We start from the raw sequence: 16,219 nt of genomic DNA, 5'->3' as shown, positions 1-16,219 counted from the left end.
ATACTGTACAAACTGTATATCCCCTAAACCTACCCATCACAGAAAACTTTAATGTTTTATATATATATTATTTTGTAAAAAAAAAAAAAAAAATTGCTAAAGGTTTTTAATGTATTCTATGAGCGCATGTCTTGTAACTCCTTTCTCTAATGCTTCAGTGTTCATAGGAAACATAGAGGACATTATCTGTTTTCTTTTGCAATTCTTATGCTTTGCACAATAATAATGATATGCATGTTCACAATATTGGAACAAATACGGATGAGAAAGTTTGAATCTGAATCTGTTGACAATATCTTTGCCTATGAATCGTGCCTCTTGAGAACAACCTTTTTGTTTTTCATTATAAATAGTCTGATGTATAAAGATGCAGATCTTCTAAACCCCTTCCACAGGGATAATAAATAGCATGTTTCTTTCAAAACGCACTAGGCAAAACAAAAAGAGACAAACCTCACAAAGGAGCCAGTGCCAGACAGTATATCTTCTGAATCACCTAGCTTCAAAGTCTATTCAAACACACATAAAACTGATCAAAGAGATCTTACTCCATGGAAACTTCTTTTTTTGCATTCATCTAATGTGCTGACATTCAGGGCTGTATATAGGCGTATTTGAATATCGCTGTAGAGCCACATGTGGAATAGAGGGGGGCAAGTGATACCCAGAGAACAGAGGGTATAAACAAATAAAGTCATAACCACATGAGTGACATTTAAGCCGGTCCGTATTGCTGAGATTCTCAATCTCTCACTGTATCTCGATATGACAGTGCTTCTCACCATCTCTGCGGGGAATTTTATATTCAATTACATTCTGCATGTTTGAAAACCTTCCAGTAAATGTCAAAAAGTAAATAAGGTGGGAAGCCGTGCACCATGATTCCCTTGAAGATGGAGATTTGGAGTCACATGTACTTTGAAAGGAATATTGAGGCTTATGCTCTCAGCTCGCTTCCAGGTCACTGGAACATTGAGAATCAGTACAGACCGGCCCCACTGCCTCACCTTGAGCCCGAGCCTTTGTGGACACATCTGACTTTCATAGAGGTTAAAAACATCTACCATGTTTAGCCTACTAACACTAATTCCAACTACAGTGTTTCAGTATAAATATGGGAAGCTATAGAGTTAGTTTATGTTCTAGAATATTTCTTAAAATGAGTTTATTTCTGAAACTCATTTTCTGTATAGACACGTACATTAAGGTCTTGGGCTGTTCAACATTTCCACACAAGGCTGAACAAAAGGCTGTTGAACATTTCCACCATTATAGCCCACGAAAAAAAAATTACAAAAGGTCCACGTGCTCTACGTTTTAAACTAGATTTTGGAAATCAACATACAAAATCACTGCTAATAAGAAAACAGTCACTTAGGCTATATGTATTTCATATCAAGGCTACAGTTTATCATGGCATAGCCTGCTATTTTTTCTGCTATGACAAACCATACCATAACATTTTCAAAACATGATTTGAATATATATAGGCCTATAACAAATATCTTGAAACACAATCGCCTTTCACGCCCATCAGTTACGGGTTTGTGTAGTTTCTACCTGGCCTGACTGTCAGGACGAACAGGAAGTAGGAGATTAGCCGACAGGTTACCGGATTCAATGTTTTAACTTCACAGCCAAAATGCACACGGGGAACATGGTGCAGAGCACTGTTAAATATAAAGTACTTGCGAGCGATGTGCAAGATGACGACAACGATTGTACCGAAGAAGAAGGCGATGAAGAAATTACGATAGATTTCCATTCGTAAGTGACAAAATGAAAGTAAAATTTGCTTGACGTCTGTTGTGCACGTTCATTTCAAAGTATCTGCTTTAATGTGAATTGCATTTTCTCTTATGTCGTGGCTGCTTTTACTGATGTTAGTGCGACAACAGGTGCTCTACCTGCTAAAGACGCGACGCGACAAACTACAAAGCAGAACACCTGCAGTGACTGTAATTGGATCTTTCTAGTTTTGCTGCGTCGCGTCGCGTCACGGCGCTAGCAGTGTAGAAGGGGTGTTCCAGTGTAAATCAATATTATGTCGTTTAAAGATTTTCTTGCCAGTTAAGAGTTGATTAATGATTAATTTGTGTCAGATTAATGATTAATTTAACAAGAATCATCTAACATTCAAGAATTTTATATATATATATATATATATATATATATATATATATATATATATATATATAAGATAGATAGATAGATAGATAGATAGATAGATAGATAGATAGATAGATAGATTTTCCAATCATGCCAACCATACAGTGTTAAACTCAATTTAAAAACAACAACAAAAAGGTTTACAGTCAAACAACTGTAAACCCTAACGCTCAAAATACTTAATTCGTTTGAGTAGGACAAACTTACATTAAACAAATTAGTTCAGTTAAATTAACTGTTATGAGTATTTAAAACTTTCTTTTACTTTTGAGTTCACAGCACTGACATATTTCAAGTAAACTAAACTGTCTTAGTTAAAGCAGATTTCTAATTCCCAGCATGCTTTGCATAAGATTAACATAGGGAGACATAAGTTAGTGTTTAATGTTGTTTTATTTTGGGATTGACAGAGGGTTCTGTTATGTTAGTTTTGTATGGTTACCATTCTGGTGAAGAGTAGATCGTGTGGTTAGGTTGAGGATGGGCTTCAAAACTTTTAAGACCACATATATTCTGTATGTTGTTTGATTACATACATGCAAGTATATATTGACAGTCTCTTTGATAGTTATAATAGCATGTGTTTTTGCTAACTAACATTTAATCAAGATCTGAATGTGATGTTTATGTAAATTAACTACATGTACTTGAGTGGGGCGAGGCTGAGAACTTTGGGAGCGAAGGAATGCCAGTGATGTGATTGTTAATGAGAGACACCTGTGCACCACACTGGCCTTGCCCCGTCCCACTTGTCACAAAAAAATTAAGTTCTACTAACTTAAAAAAAATAAGTTAGTTAACTTAAATGTTTCAAGGTAATAAGTTTAATCAAATGTTTTGAGTATTCTGAACTTATTGAGTTTTACAGTGCAGTACACAAAATGGCCTGAAAGATTCTTTAGCAAAGATTCTTTAGGAAGGCTGATAAAGGGTTAGTTCAGCAAAAAATGAAAATTCTGTCATTTATTACTCACCCTCATGCCGTTTCACACCCGTAAGAACTTCGAAAGCAAATTAAGAGATTTTTTTTGAAATCCGATGGCTCAGCGAGGCCTGCATAGTCAGCAATGACATTTCCTCTCTCAAGACCATTAATGTACTAAAAACATATTTAAATCGGTTCATGTGAGTACAGTGGTTCAATATTAATATTATAAAGCGACGAGAATATTTTTGGTGCGCCAAAAAAAACAAAATAACGGCTTATTTAGTGATGGCCGATTTCAAAACAATGCTTCAGGAAGCTTCGGAGCATAATGAATCAGTGTGTCGAATCAGCGGTTCGGAGCGCCAGAGTCACGTGATTTCAGCAGTTTGGCAGTTTGACACGCGATCCAAATCATGATTCAATACACTGATTCATTATGCTCCGATGCTTCCTGAAGTAGTGTTTTGAAATCGGCCATCACCATATAAGTCGTTATTTTTTATTTTTTTTGACACGCCAAAAATATTCTCGTTGCTTTATAATATTAATATTGAACCACTGAACTCACATTAACTGATTTAAATATGTTTTTAGTACCTTTATGGATTTTGAGAGAGGAAGTGTTATTGCTGTCTATGCAGGCCTCATGTAGGCATCGGATTTCAACAAAAAAATCTGGAACATGTGGAACGGCATTTTTGGGTGAACTAACCCTTTAAATATGATAAACATTTTAAAAGTAGCCCATATGAATCACATACTAGGTATATCTGAAGTCATACAAAAACTTTATGTGACAAACAGAATGGAACTACTAAAATGTAACCTATTGAAGCCTGAAATTTTCAGTTTGCATCTGCATTCAAATAGCAGCAAAAGCCACTGGGTCTAGTTTGCATCTGAACACGGGCGCACTGGTTCAGATACGAACAAGAGCGTGAGTAAATAATAGTGACAGAATTTTCATTTTTATGTGAACTATTCAGTGTCCAACTGTGCATTGTATTCCAGCTATCATCCAGCAGATCAAAGTGATGGGCCATCCACTGACATACTCAGACTAATTTGGAGCAGCATCACAAAAAACAAAATCTACTTTATATTTGTGCTATATGATTACTGTCCCTCCAGACTGCACATTCTTATTGTTCTTACACTCTACAGGCCCTTCATCAATCAGCAAAGACAGAGAAGGAAAAGAGACACCTGTATCAGGGTCATGGTGGCTGTGATTCTTCTGGGAATTGTTTTTGGATTTATGGTGTATGAATGGAATGGCTATTGGTCTGGAGTTGAAGAGCGTCAGGACCTGTCACATCATCAGGAGCCTAACGGGACACACAAGAGCTCAGAGGATGAAGACCACGAGCACGACGATCAGCATGGAGAAGATGATGATCACGACAAAGACCATAACCACGACCACAAACATAATCATAATAATGGTAGTCACACTCATGAGCACAGTCAACCACTGTACCACAATGCTGCTATCATCACAGACTCAGGCATGACTCCTTTCATTGACACTTACAATGAAAATGTGTATTATGACAGAAAATCCATAAATATGTATCAAAACATATCTTGATGTATTCAGTGTGACTTTTTGTTTATAGCAATCTGCTCTGGTATTGGTAAGGAGCTTCTTCAGGAGCAAGGGAATCTGGTAGATGCAGGGATTGCTGCTTTACTCTGCTTAGGAGTTGTTCATCCACACACAGCTGGATTAGGTTAGTATTGTGTACTTTTTTTATCACTTCCCTTTTCTTCACAAAGAACATATTTCAGGGTCACAATCTTGGTTAGTCACAACAAAATGTCAAATTCTCAGTGTTGTAGTCAAGACTAGCGAGTCTGACCCTGCAAAAAAAAACAAGCATATGCTGGTTAGGTATGTTTTGAAGCATGGCAGCTGGTTTAAGCTGGTCTTGAGCTGGTTTAGTGCTAGTCCTAAACTGGTACTAAGCAACTAGCTCCAGCTCGAGACCAGCTTATAAGCAGATCAAGACCAACTAAGGACCAGCATAAACCAGCTCAAACCAGCTGCCATGCTTCAAAACATACCTAACCAGCATTTCAACACTGAAGTTAAAACAAGGAGAAGAAAAGACTTGAATCTGAGTCAAAAATGAGTCAGCATGCTTCAAAGTCCATGACAAGACCAAGAGCATGAAAATATGGACTCAAATACAATCCTCTTTTGGTCTTGGACTCAAATTTGTTGGTCTCGACTACAGCACTGCCAATGCTATTAACATTTGCATGCATGACTGATTTTTAGCTCTTAATTTCCTAAAATCTGCAGTTTTAATGTTTATCTTCCAGTATGCAGTGTAATTGAGCAAGTTTTGTTGAAGTGTTCTGCATTTCAAATGATTTAAACACATAGTTTTAAAGACAGTCTCTTTAGATGTAAAATAATGTTTATGAAAGGTTATAGAGGAAATTAAGCGTAGAATAAAAAAAATCATGATGAATATTTGAAAAGTTTAGACTCTCAAATGCATAGTGTTGTTAATGTCTACAAATAATTACCACTGCATTTGCCTTTCACGAGGATACTAAATGCATAAACAGTTTTTTGAGGCTGTTGAATGATTCATTTATGCTTCCCTTTTCTTCAAGGTGGAGTGTTTTCTGCAATTTTGTACAAAGATGATACAAAATCAATTAAAGCAATACGTGACACCTCTCAGCAGCTGCCTACATACAGAGCTCCCTCATTATTGCAGGGCCTTCAACTGCTGCACTCCAACTACGGGCATTTAGAATGGAGTCGGCTTTTCGAGGGCGCCACGAAACTCGCTAAAGACGGCTTCCGTATTGATGGAATCCTTTCCAGGGCTTTAGAAACCCACAAGGACAAAATACTCCAGTCAGGACTGTCCGGTCTGTTCTGTGATACGGACGGGCGTGTGAAATCAGAGGGTGAGCGTGTTGCCAACGGGAATCTATCAGAACTTTTGCTGAGCGTCAGCCTAAATGCCTCCCATTTCCCAGAAAATCTGGCCGTAAAATTGGCTCAAGACATTTCTGAAGCTGAGAGGCCGGCTTTCCTTGCTGCCGTTCAGGCCGGCAGCGGAGAAATCAATGAGCCCCTTATCTTGGAAAAGGAGAAATACACAATTCTTTCAGCCCCCTCACAGCACACAGGTGGAATGGTATCCGATATATTAGATAGAGTTCGAGAGCAAAACCTCACTTTTCCGAGCCACGGAGATCTCGGTAATGCCTCTGCCTCTTATAAAGCTCTCTTAAATTTGGTGAATGAATTCCTCAACACAAGTCAGAGAGAGATATTCACATTAAATACCACAAGCAGTCATGTAGGAATCCTTGATAGTCACGGCAATTTCATAGTAATCTCCACCTCGCTCAACAGCACATGGGGATCCGGGCAGTACTTACCAAGTAGTGGAGTCATTCTCAATGACTTTACCTCAGACGTCTCTCAGGTGCCTTATTTTAGTTTTCCTCTAGTGCTCAACATATATGATAATGAAGAGGATCAAGACAAAGAGACGGCGCTTGTTGCTGTGACCGGAGGGCTTTCTGCTCTGATTCATTCTGTGGTTACGCTGAGAAACCTGGTTGACGTTGGACTGTCTGTTAATGACACTGTGAGCAGTCCTCTGCTATATATAGAGCAGGGGGGTACCGACTCCGAGTCTCTGTCTGGCTGTATGCCTGACGTCACAAACAACACTGTTGTCTTCCGTACGCCTTCAGAGCAAGACGGGTGGGTAAAGGAGGTGGGGGAATGTTCAGATGGCTTCCTGTCCATGCATCTGCAGCTGAAATCAGAACATGTAGGAGTCTACGGAGCCACTAAGGTTTATGCTGATGGATACTAAGGCAAAAAAAAAGAAAAGATCTGGACAGTAATAACATATTTTGTAAAAATGATATGTTATGCACTTTAAGAGCATTGCACTCATACTCCCCATGACTTATGTTATGTACAGCCTCACATTACTGGGAATGTTCTCTGTAAATGCAATTGTTTTTGGTTAAAAAAAAAAAAAAAAATCTATTTTTAAATGTAATAGTTCCTCTGTTAAATGGATAGTTCACCCAAAAATGAAAATGTGATCTTAATCTGTTTACCCCCAGGGCATCCAAGATGTAGGTGACTTTGTTTCCTCAGCAGAACACAAATTATACAAATTTTTAACTCCGATCGTTGCCGTCTGTCAGCCATATAATGTGGGTCAATGGGAACTTCTTTTATAAGAGTAAATAAAACATGCACCGACAAACCCTAATTAAACCCTGCGGCTCGTGACGACACATTGATGTCCTAAGACACGAAACGATCGGTTTGTGCGAGAAACCGAACAGTATTTATATCATTTTTTACCTCTAATACACCACTATGTCCAACTGCGTTCAGCACTCGCTTAGTAAGGTCTGATCGCGTTCTGACAACGGCAGTGATGTCTCGCGCTTATATTTCAATGAGTGCTAGACATTACTTCCATTGTCAGAGCGCGATCAGACCTTACTAAGCGAATGCTGAACGCAGATGGACATAGTGGTGTATTAGAGGTAAAAAATTATATAAATACTGTTCGGTTTCTCGCACAAACCGTTTCGTGTCTTAGGACATCAATGTGTCATCACGAGCCGCAGGGTTTAATTAGGGTTTGTCGGTGCATGTTTTATTTACTCTTATAAAAGAAGTTGCATTGACCCACATTATACGGCTGACAGACGGCAACGGTTGGAGTTAAAAATCATCATTTATGTTCTACTGAAGAAACAAAGTCACCTACATCTTGGATGCCCTGGGGGTAAGCAGATAAACATCAAATTTTCATTTTTGGGTGAACTATCCCTTTAAATGTTCTCTCCTTTCAGCGTTTTTTTTTTGTGTGTGTGTGTGTGTGTGTGTGAGATGTCTTTAAATTGATTTTTTTTTGTGTGTTGTTTCATTGAATCCTGTGAATCATGCAGTGACTATGCAGTGCACACAAACACTAACAGGTGAATCGATTTGATGAACCTGATGAGTGAAGGACTGCTGCTTCTTTGTAACATTTTGATAAAGGTCATTTACAGATGTTTTTTATGAAGTTTTATACACTTTTTTCAATGTTTGACTATGTGTGTATGTGAAGGTTATTTGCTTCTGGAGTTGCTGATGGAAGAATGGTGTTTGTTCAGATGAATTAATGTGAGATGTTTATGATTTGTTGGACAAAAAGCTGCATGTTTGAGTTCTATTACAAAATTGGGTTGCTTTTAGTTCTTTTATTGTTTGGAAAAACAATAACATGAGTACTGTTTAGCGATTTTGTATGGATTTGTACCGTGTGATTGGTATGAAATTTTTTTAAAGAAATTTTTAGCTTGAAGGTTTTTTCGTAAACTTAACTGCCAGTGGGGCGTGAGCAGATCATACAAACATGTATGAATAAGATTGTACAAATTCATATGAATTAAGACACCAATTCGCCAAAACATAAAATAGTTATGAACTACCATGATAGTGTGTTGCTTTTGATAGAGTTTTGTACAGAGTTTTTGTGCCAGTGCAAAAAAATCTCAATGCTGCTGAAGCAGATTTTGTGATTGTAAAAAAAATGTGGTGGTCTATCTTCATTGTGCTGATAAGCTGCACTGTCAGTTTTCATTTGAGTTCTTTGCCTGTTCAGCTCATCATCTTGGTTATGAAGGAATAATACAGAAGTATACATCAAGTATATTGTTTCAGAATCTGTCATTATTGCTTAAAGCTGAAGTGTATACATTTTTATATATATTAAAATATTATGCAGACAACTGTAAGACAAATTGATCCCTGCCCAAAAAGTTTAAACTTTGTGCTGCTTTTAAACGCTTTGTTTGAGCATCTAAGCAGGAAACCAGTTAAAAAAAATTTTTTGCCGTTCCGTTTGATGACAGTAGGGGAAATACAGACATCAGATTTAAAATATGACACAAAACATGACAGAAACGGTGTGTTTTGATATTTAAGCATACTATAAAATGCACTGATGCCACAGAGCAAGACTTGAGTAACAATGCTTGTCTAATAAAATGTAGATTATGAATAAAAACACTAGTGATTTAATGAAACATGGAACATTGTATGCATTTCACTGGTGAACTGTTTCAAATGTCTTCATTCTGTATATTAAAGCACAATGCTGCTTTCCAGTTTTTCTGGAATGTTAGTAATGTTTCCTGTTCAGCCACTATACTTCATGTGTCAGAGTGGGTGTCAGGCTTAAGTGTTGCTCATTCTTTGGACTGTTATAATTCATGTGCTGTCACTCTGCTTTCAGAGGCTGCGAACACATGCATATCTTAATTAAAACATGTTACGCCGTTCCTCCCATTTGTGACGCTGCGCCTAGGCTGCTGTCAGTTTGGACTCCTACTGAGCCACTTCCTTTTCAATACAGATACCCAGACATTTACTGAAAGCGCATGAATTAGATCAGGATTTTAATACCATGTCCTAATTACACTGCAAATTGAGGCACAGTTAAAGGACATTTTGTGAATTGAAAATGATTTTAAATGAGTGAAATAAATGGCTTTCATTAGCTTAGAAGTCTACCTCGTTTACCTATTCGCCATCTAGAAACCGCAGCCAATCTCAGCGTGTCCCCAATCTCAGCGTGACATCTCTCATCCATTCCCATTTTGACTAGGAAAATTGCAAAAGATTGCTCCGACACATGACAGAGCCTTAGCGAATGTGTTGTGCGAGGAGAAATGAGCATAGTGCCCATTTACAAAAAGCTGCATATCAACACAAAGTGCTAGATCACAGAAAATCTGGTTTAGGGAGGGCTTGATTTGTTTGTAGATATGGGTGGACACGGTCCACCAAATAAAAAAAAATCTTTATATATTGATTATTATTGTAAAATCACTTATAATTAATTCTGTACACTACAGTTCAGAAGTTTGGGGTCAGTAAGATTTTTTATTTTTTTAATGGAATGAATATATATTTATTCAGCAAGTACACACTGTATACACATGTACAACAGACTTAACATTGTTTCAACTAATTTCTATTTCAAATAAATGCTGTTCTTTTAAATTTTCTATTCATCAAATCCTGATAAAATGTATTAAAAACAACTGTTTTCAACATTGATAATAATAAATATTTCTTGAGCACCAAATGAGTATATTAGAATGATTTCTGAAGGATCGTGACACTGCCATCACAGGACTAAATTACATTTTAAAATATATTAAAATACATTATTTATTTTCATTTGTAATAATATTTCACAATATTACTGGTTTTGATTTATTTTTGATCAAATAAACGCAGCCTTGGAAAGAATAAGAATAATCGTCTTTTAAAAACATTAAAAAATCTTACTAAACCCAAACTTATGATGGAATTGTGACATTTTTACATTTGTAAATAAAGATAAAATAATGAAATAAATTACTGGTAATAATAACAACAACAACAACAACAACATGACAATATGTAGTTAAAGGGTTAGTTCACCCCAAAATGAAAATTCTGTCATTAATGACTCACTCTCATGTACTGTAGTTCTACACCCTTTAGACCTTCGTTCATCTTGGGAACACAAATTAAGATATTTTTGATAAAATCCGAGAGGTATATGACTCATCCATAGACATCAATTTAACCGACACTTTCAAGGTCCAGAAAGGTACTAAAGACATCATTAAAACGGTCCACATGACTGCAGTGCTTCAACCTTAATTTTATGAAGCGGCGAGAATACTTTCTGTGCGCAAAAACACAACAAAAATAACGACTTTATTCAATTATACTTTGTTGTTAATTATTTTGATGTCTATGGACGAGTCATATACCTCTCGGATTTCATCAAAAATATCTTAATTTGTGTTCCGAAGATGAACGAAGGTCTTAAGGGTGTGAAATTAATGAGTCATTAATGACAGAAATTTCAGTTTTGGGTGAACTAACCCTTTAAGGCCATAATGTTCAATCGTAGAACATTGTTTCTGTGCAATTAAAAGTCATGCCACTATTAAGACAATGATAACAAGGATTTAATTTCAGGCAGAGTCACTGGATGTCTTATAACTAAAAAATGTTCAGCTTGGAGTACGAAGATACTCATTACTAGTAGCATGACACATGATTCATCCCTAGTCAAAGGCAGTTAAAGTGGGATATATCGTATCATTGTGTGATCTCAAGACTGAAAAACAGTCCTGAAGCTCAGTGTAGTTTAAGATTGAAACGGATATTGATGTGTGATATGAGAGCACATAAGCAGGGCACTTTAAGACATACAGTACTGATAGAGCGAGTCCAGTGATTTCACTGATGCATATGGGCATATCCAGGCCAAAGGTAACTGTTCTCATAAGCACCATCACAGCAACTGACATACAGAGGATGATGTCATGATATGAATTTGCGAGGAAATGATTTATTTGAAAAATGGGGTTTTTGTATCCCAGAGGCCTCTGCTTGCGGTTTCTCATCTCTCCAGTATATTGGGGTATGATGACAATCTATGCACATCCATCAGAGACATTAAATTATGTCATTTTCAAGAAGTAACACATTACCCTTGCACAGGGATAAATAAGAATCTGATTTGATACCGAAAAAATAAAACGTTTATTTGTTTTGCTTTTGCTTTAAAATGTCTCCCTCTGATCCTCACTAGGTAAATACAACAGGAAATATGAGGTTATTTATCTGAGGTTTCGTATTAAAACCTGGTCTTGGCAATGGATACTTTCCTAAACCCTCTATAAATCGACAATCAGTTATGCTGCAAAGGCAATACAATGCAATCCAAAGTACAATCAAACATTCCACTGAAAACAACTATACTATACATGTACATGTACACATTGTGACTGGATCATAACTATACTTATATTTAAAAAATGTACAGTATCACATTTTTGTGTCTCAGTGCAAAAGATGTTTAGAAAGAAAACTAAAAAAGCAGTGCCCTTGATACATCCACAAAATGTTCTTCCGTTGCATCCTCTAAACACAATAAAACATTTGGTCATTTGAGTGCCAGAAAACAATGAATAAATTACATGACACATTTTTAAAATTTTACAGTCACTGTCAAGTAGCAGCAGCGAAATCAGCTCAGACGTTTTAAATAATGCACTAATAACAGTGCATCGCTGTACTGACACAAACCATTCCCAGATACTAACAATGCAAACGATATTAACGATAATAGTAATCCAAATAACGATGACAAAAAACTTGTACGTATATATGCGCGTATCGGTGTTTCGGTCAAAAGTTATTTACAGTGCATCAGTAAGTTCTCTGGCTTTGTTTTCCGTGTTTTTATATTCCAAAGGAAGGAGAGGAAAGGCAAATAAAAGTCCACGTCACTAAACTCCATCAAACATCATCAGCTGGTGCATATGCTGTTGATGGTAATGATCGCTGGGTCCACCAGTCCCATCTCCTCGTGTTCGTTCACACAGAGCTGGTAGCCGCAGCCTCGCCGCCGCTTCAGGGGAGTGACTTTCACGTCTGGTTTGGCACGTGGCGGCAGAAGGAAGCCGACGCTCCCGGCGATAAGCATGTGCCAGATGCTGTGGATGTAGAAGTAATTCTCCTCCGTCTCCACGAAGGCATATAAGGCCACCGCTGATGTGGCAATGGTGGTGCCGGGGAACAGGAAAAAGACCCAGCGCTTCCAGGTCGGTGGGTAACAGCGGCGCCGGCGGATGGTGCGCACGGTCTGAAGAACACAAAGCAGGAGACACGTTGCATCGTGAATAAATCAGCATGGTCTAAAACGCACGAACAGTGAGAAAGACACATGAATTGATAAGACACACGGGCACCAGAGGTACTTCTATCATCAAGTTCACCAACTGTGGTCGTCTCACAGACTGAACTTAACCATTTAAGTAACTAGTTGCAGCAGGTGCAACTCAGATGATTAAAGTATCACTGCCTTTATTAAAACTCATTTGAAAACAAAAAAAAAATTAAAAGAATAAAATTATAACTTGGAATATATGTAAGATTATTATTCTGGGTCAGTTACTGAACATAATTGTGGAAGCCCTGCTTCACTGCTTTTATAAATCATAATTATGACAAAAAAAAGGTATAAATTATTAGATAAAAAGTCATAATAAAAGGAGCTTAAAAGTTGAATTACATAAAAAAAAATGTCATTTGTCAATATTTTTTGTCATAACTGATTTCTTATAATTTAGTCTTTATTTCATAATTATTACTTTGTACGTCAATTTTGACTTTCAACAGTATCTTTCAGTTTCAACTATGTAAGTAATAACTGTGATCTTTTATTATGAGGTACTAAATGAAAGATAAGAGAAAAAATATTATGATGTCACAACTATATTATCTCATAATTTAAACTTTTTATAATAATTTTGACTTTTTTCCTCATAATTTTATCTTTCAATTGACTTTATGTAATTTTTTTACCGTTTATTGTGAGATACTATGTAAAAAATAAGATAAAATGTCAAAATTATTACAAAGTTGAACCTACAAGAAAAGTCATTATGATGTCATAACTATGACTTTACCTCAAAATTTCAACTATGTAATAATTTCGATTTTTTAATCTCATGTTTAGGACTATTTCATAAGTATTACTTTTGATGTCATAATTATAATTTACCAAAGCATGTTTTTTTCGGCAGAAACAGGCTTCCATATTTAACTTGATTTAACTGAAAATAAGAATAGCAAAAAGGGTTAGTTTAAAAGGTTAGTTCACCCAAAAATGAAAATTCTGTCATTAATTACTCACCCCCATGTCGTTCTACACCCGTAAGACCTTTGTTCATGTTCAGAACACAAATTAAGATATTTTTGATGAAATCCAATGGCTCAGTGAGGCCACTGAAAGCCACTGAACCTCTCAAGATCCAGAAAGGTACACATTTAGGGTGCGTTCACACTTGTAGTTCAGTTCGTTTGGTTCATTTGGTCCGGACCAAAGAAGAAAAAAAAACATTTAGTCCTGGTCCGGTTAGCGTTCACATTGGCAATTTTATCACCGAACCAAAAGATACCGAACCTAAAGGCATAGGGATACATTCACAACGTGATTGGTCAGATTTTATGACGTATTGCCTATTTTGAGACGGACCTTACCGAACATCCAAAACAGTGCTGTTTTCAGAGGTAAATGCGCTCGTTGTTTGTGCGTAGCCGGCATGTGATGGTATTTTGGCCAGCTGGGAACTCGTGAAGAGCTTATAAAATGTGTAAAGTAGTCAAAACACCGGCGGGAATCCATCCGTCACACACAAATGATCTGCTGCATGGAGACGCGCGTCTGATGCCTGTCATGGACAAACTCGCGACTATGACAAGATAAACCGACATGCGTGAGGATTCTGTCCTTTTTAGGGTCTCGTCTTCCTGTTTTTGGTTCGGTTACATGTCTTTGGTCCGTGTTGCGTTCATATATCATTCGAACCGCACCAGAGTTTGTTTGGAAGCGGACCGAGACCCATCTTTTCAGCGGTCTCGGTCCGCTTGTTTGGTGTTTGGTTTGGTTCGGATGGCAGCGTTCACATATGTTCAAATGAACCGCACTATCCGAGCAATCGCACCAGGGTTCGTTTTAATCGAACCAAACATGACAAGTGTGAACGCACCCTTAAAACAGTTCATGTGACTACAGTGGTTCTACCTTGATATAATAAAAAGTGACGAGAATACGTTTTGTGTGCCAAAAAACAAAATAACGACTTGTCAACAATATCTAGTGATGGGCGATTTCAAAACACTGCTTTGGAGCTTTACGAATCAAATCAGTGGTTTGGAGCGCCAAAGTCAGCTTAGCTGTTTAATAGGAGATCCGAATCACTTATTCGAATAATCTCAGAAGTAGTGTTTTGAAATCGCCCATCACTAGAAATTGTTGAAAAGTTATTATTTATTTTTTTTTTTTGGCACACAAAAAATATTCTCGATGATTTATAATATTAAGGTAGAACCACTGTACTCACATGAACTGTTTTAAATATGTTTTGAGCACCTTTATGGATCTTGAGAGGTTTGGTGGCTTTGCTCTCAATGGAGGCTTCACTTTTTTCTTCACGGTGAGTAATTAATGAAAGAATTTTCATTTTTGGGTGAACTAACCCTTTAAGATTAAGCCAATAAATGTGTTTAATTTCACACTGCTGTTAGTATTCACAAGGAATCCTGACCTAATATATCATTTTTATATAATAATCCAAACACAATTGCAACTGATCTTGACAGCCAGTATGAATTTTCACTGTGACCCAAAAAGACATACAGTATGACTGTTTTCTCACAGCATTTAAAATGCCAGTTTTACTTGCAATAATTCTGCAACTTAATTAAATACACATTTTTGATGTGGAAGTTGTATTCAAAATACACTTGGCTCAAAAATCTGAGCCAGGCTGGCACATGTCCCATCAGATTTAATGCCCATGATGCTTCTTCAGACCAATAAAGATCTGATGTCCTCAAGCCACTTCTATTAGAGTTGAATCCAAACGCACACACTTATAAAGTTGGACATACAATTTACAGACTTCATCGAAATTCAATTCTCCAGCCTGGGGTCCTGATATTTATGAACACCGTAAAGCAGGCTGTCCTCCCACACTCCGCACCACACACTCTTCACACCACTCATGCTCCTGCTAATGCAATTACATGGTATTAATCTATCAGCTGAGCGCAGAGAAACAGCTTAACAGATGTGTATAACATATGTAAACTCTACAGTTAAAACCGAAGAGGCACTTTTGCACAGTTGGCACCAAGCAGCATCTAGTCTGTGAACCTATAGTAGTTCTCCAAATCATTATTAACCTTCCTCCTGACAGTGCAGAGAGAATGAAGCGCTGTCCTTTTTCTCTGTCTGTCATGACATTTCAGTTATAATGTTCCGCTATTTGACAACATGTAGACTAGAGATTTGCCCCAAGTTACAATTTTAGAGCCATGGCGTGAATTTTAACTGTGAAAAAATGTCCCGTGCAGCTGAGGGAATATACAATGTGAGCTCTAGCACACACACAACTGAGGTTTAACATCTATGACAGTATAGCAAGTTACAGAATTGAAAGCAAGGGGCTTAAATGGACAAGACACTTTAAATCTCATGATTTTAC

At 37.2% G+C, this 16,219-nt stretch overlaps 2 protein-coding genes across 2 annotated transcripts in view; one reads left to right on the top strand and one right to left on the bottom strand.

The window, feature by feature from the left end:
- Positions 1–1,635: 1,635 nt before the first annotated feature.
- Positions 1,636–6,954, top strand: si:ch73-337l15.2 (glutathione hydrolase 6). Its single transcript, XM_067408031.1, has 4 exons — positions 1,636–1,767; positions 4,262–4,605; positions 4,717–4,830; positions 5,726–6,954. The coding sequence occupies exons 1-4, from the start codon at positions 1,643–1,645 to the stop codon at positions 6,952–6,954; spliced, it is 1,812 nt and encodes a 603-aa protein (XP_067264132.1). The 5' UTR covers positions 1,636–1,642.
- A 5,450-nt stretch (positions 6,955–12,404) lies between these two features.
- The window catches only part of tmem8b (transmembrane protein 8B), a 130,841-nt gene continuing 127,026 nt past the window's right edge, over positions 12,405–16,219 (bottom strand). Inside the window, exon 13 of the mRNA XM_067408247.1 lies at positions 12,405–12,810. Within this exon, the coding sequence (XP_067264348.1) occupies positions 12,475–12,810 (336 nt within the window). The 3' untranslated portion in view covers positions 12,405–12,474. The remainder of the gene's footprint in view (positions 12,811–16,219) is intronic.

The sequence above is a fragment of the Chanodichthys erythropterus genome, chromosome 13, assembly GCF_024489055.1.
Source record: "Chanodichthys erythropterus isolate Z2021 chromosome 13, ASM2448905v1, whole genome shotgun sequence".
NCBI classification, from domain to species: domain Eukaryota; kingdom Metazoa; phylum Chordata; class Actinopteri; order Cypriniformes; family Xenocyprididae; genus Chanodichthys; species Chanodichthys erythropterus.
This window is presented reverse-complemented; position numbering and strand designations above follow the sequence as displayed.

Bases quoted from the DNA above. Each gene is read 5' to 3' on its own strand.
- si:ch73-337l15.2 (XM_067408031.1), top strand. From the start codon at position 1,643: ATGCACACGGGGAACATGGTGCAGAGCACTGTTAAATATAAAGTACTT. The intron at 4,606-4,716 runs GCATGACTCCTT...TTTTGTTTATAG, and splicing joins TGCTATCATCACAGACTCAG to CAATCTGCTCTGGTATTGGT. The intron at 4,831-5,725 runs GTTAGTATTGTG...CTTTTCTTCAAG, and splicing joins TCCACACACAGCTGGATTAG to GTGGAGTGTTTTCTGCAATT.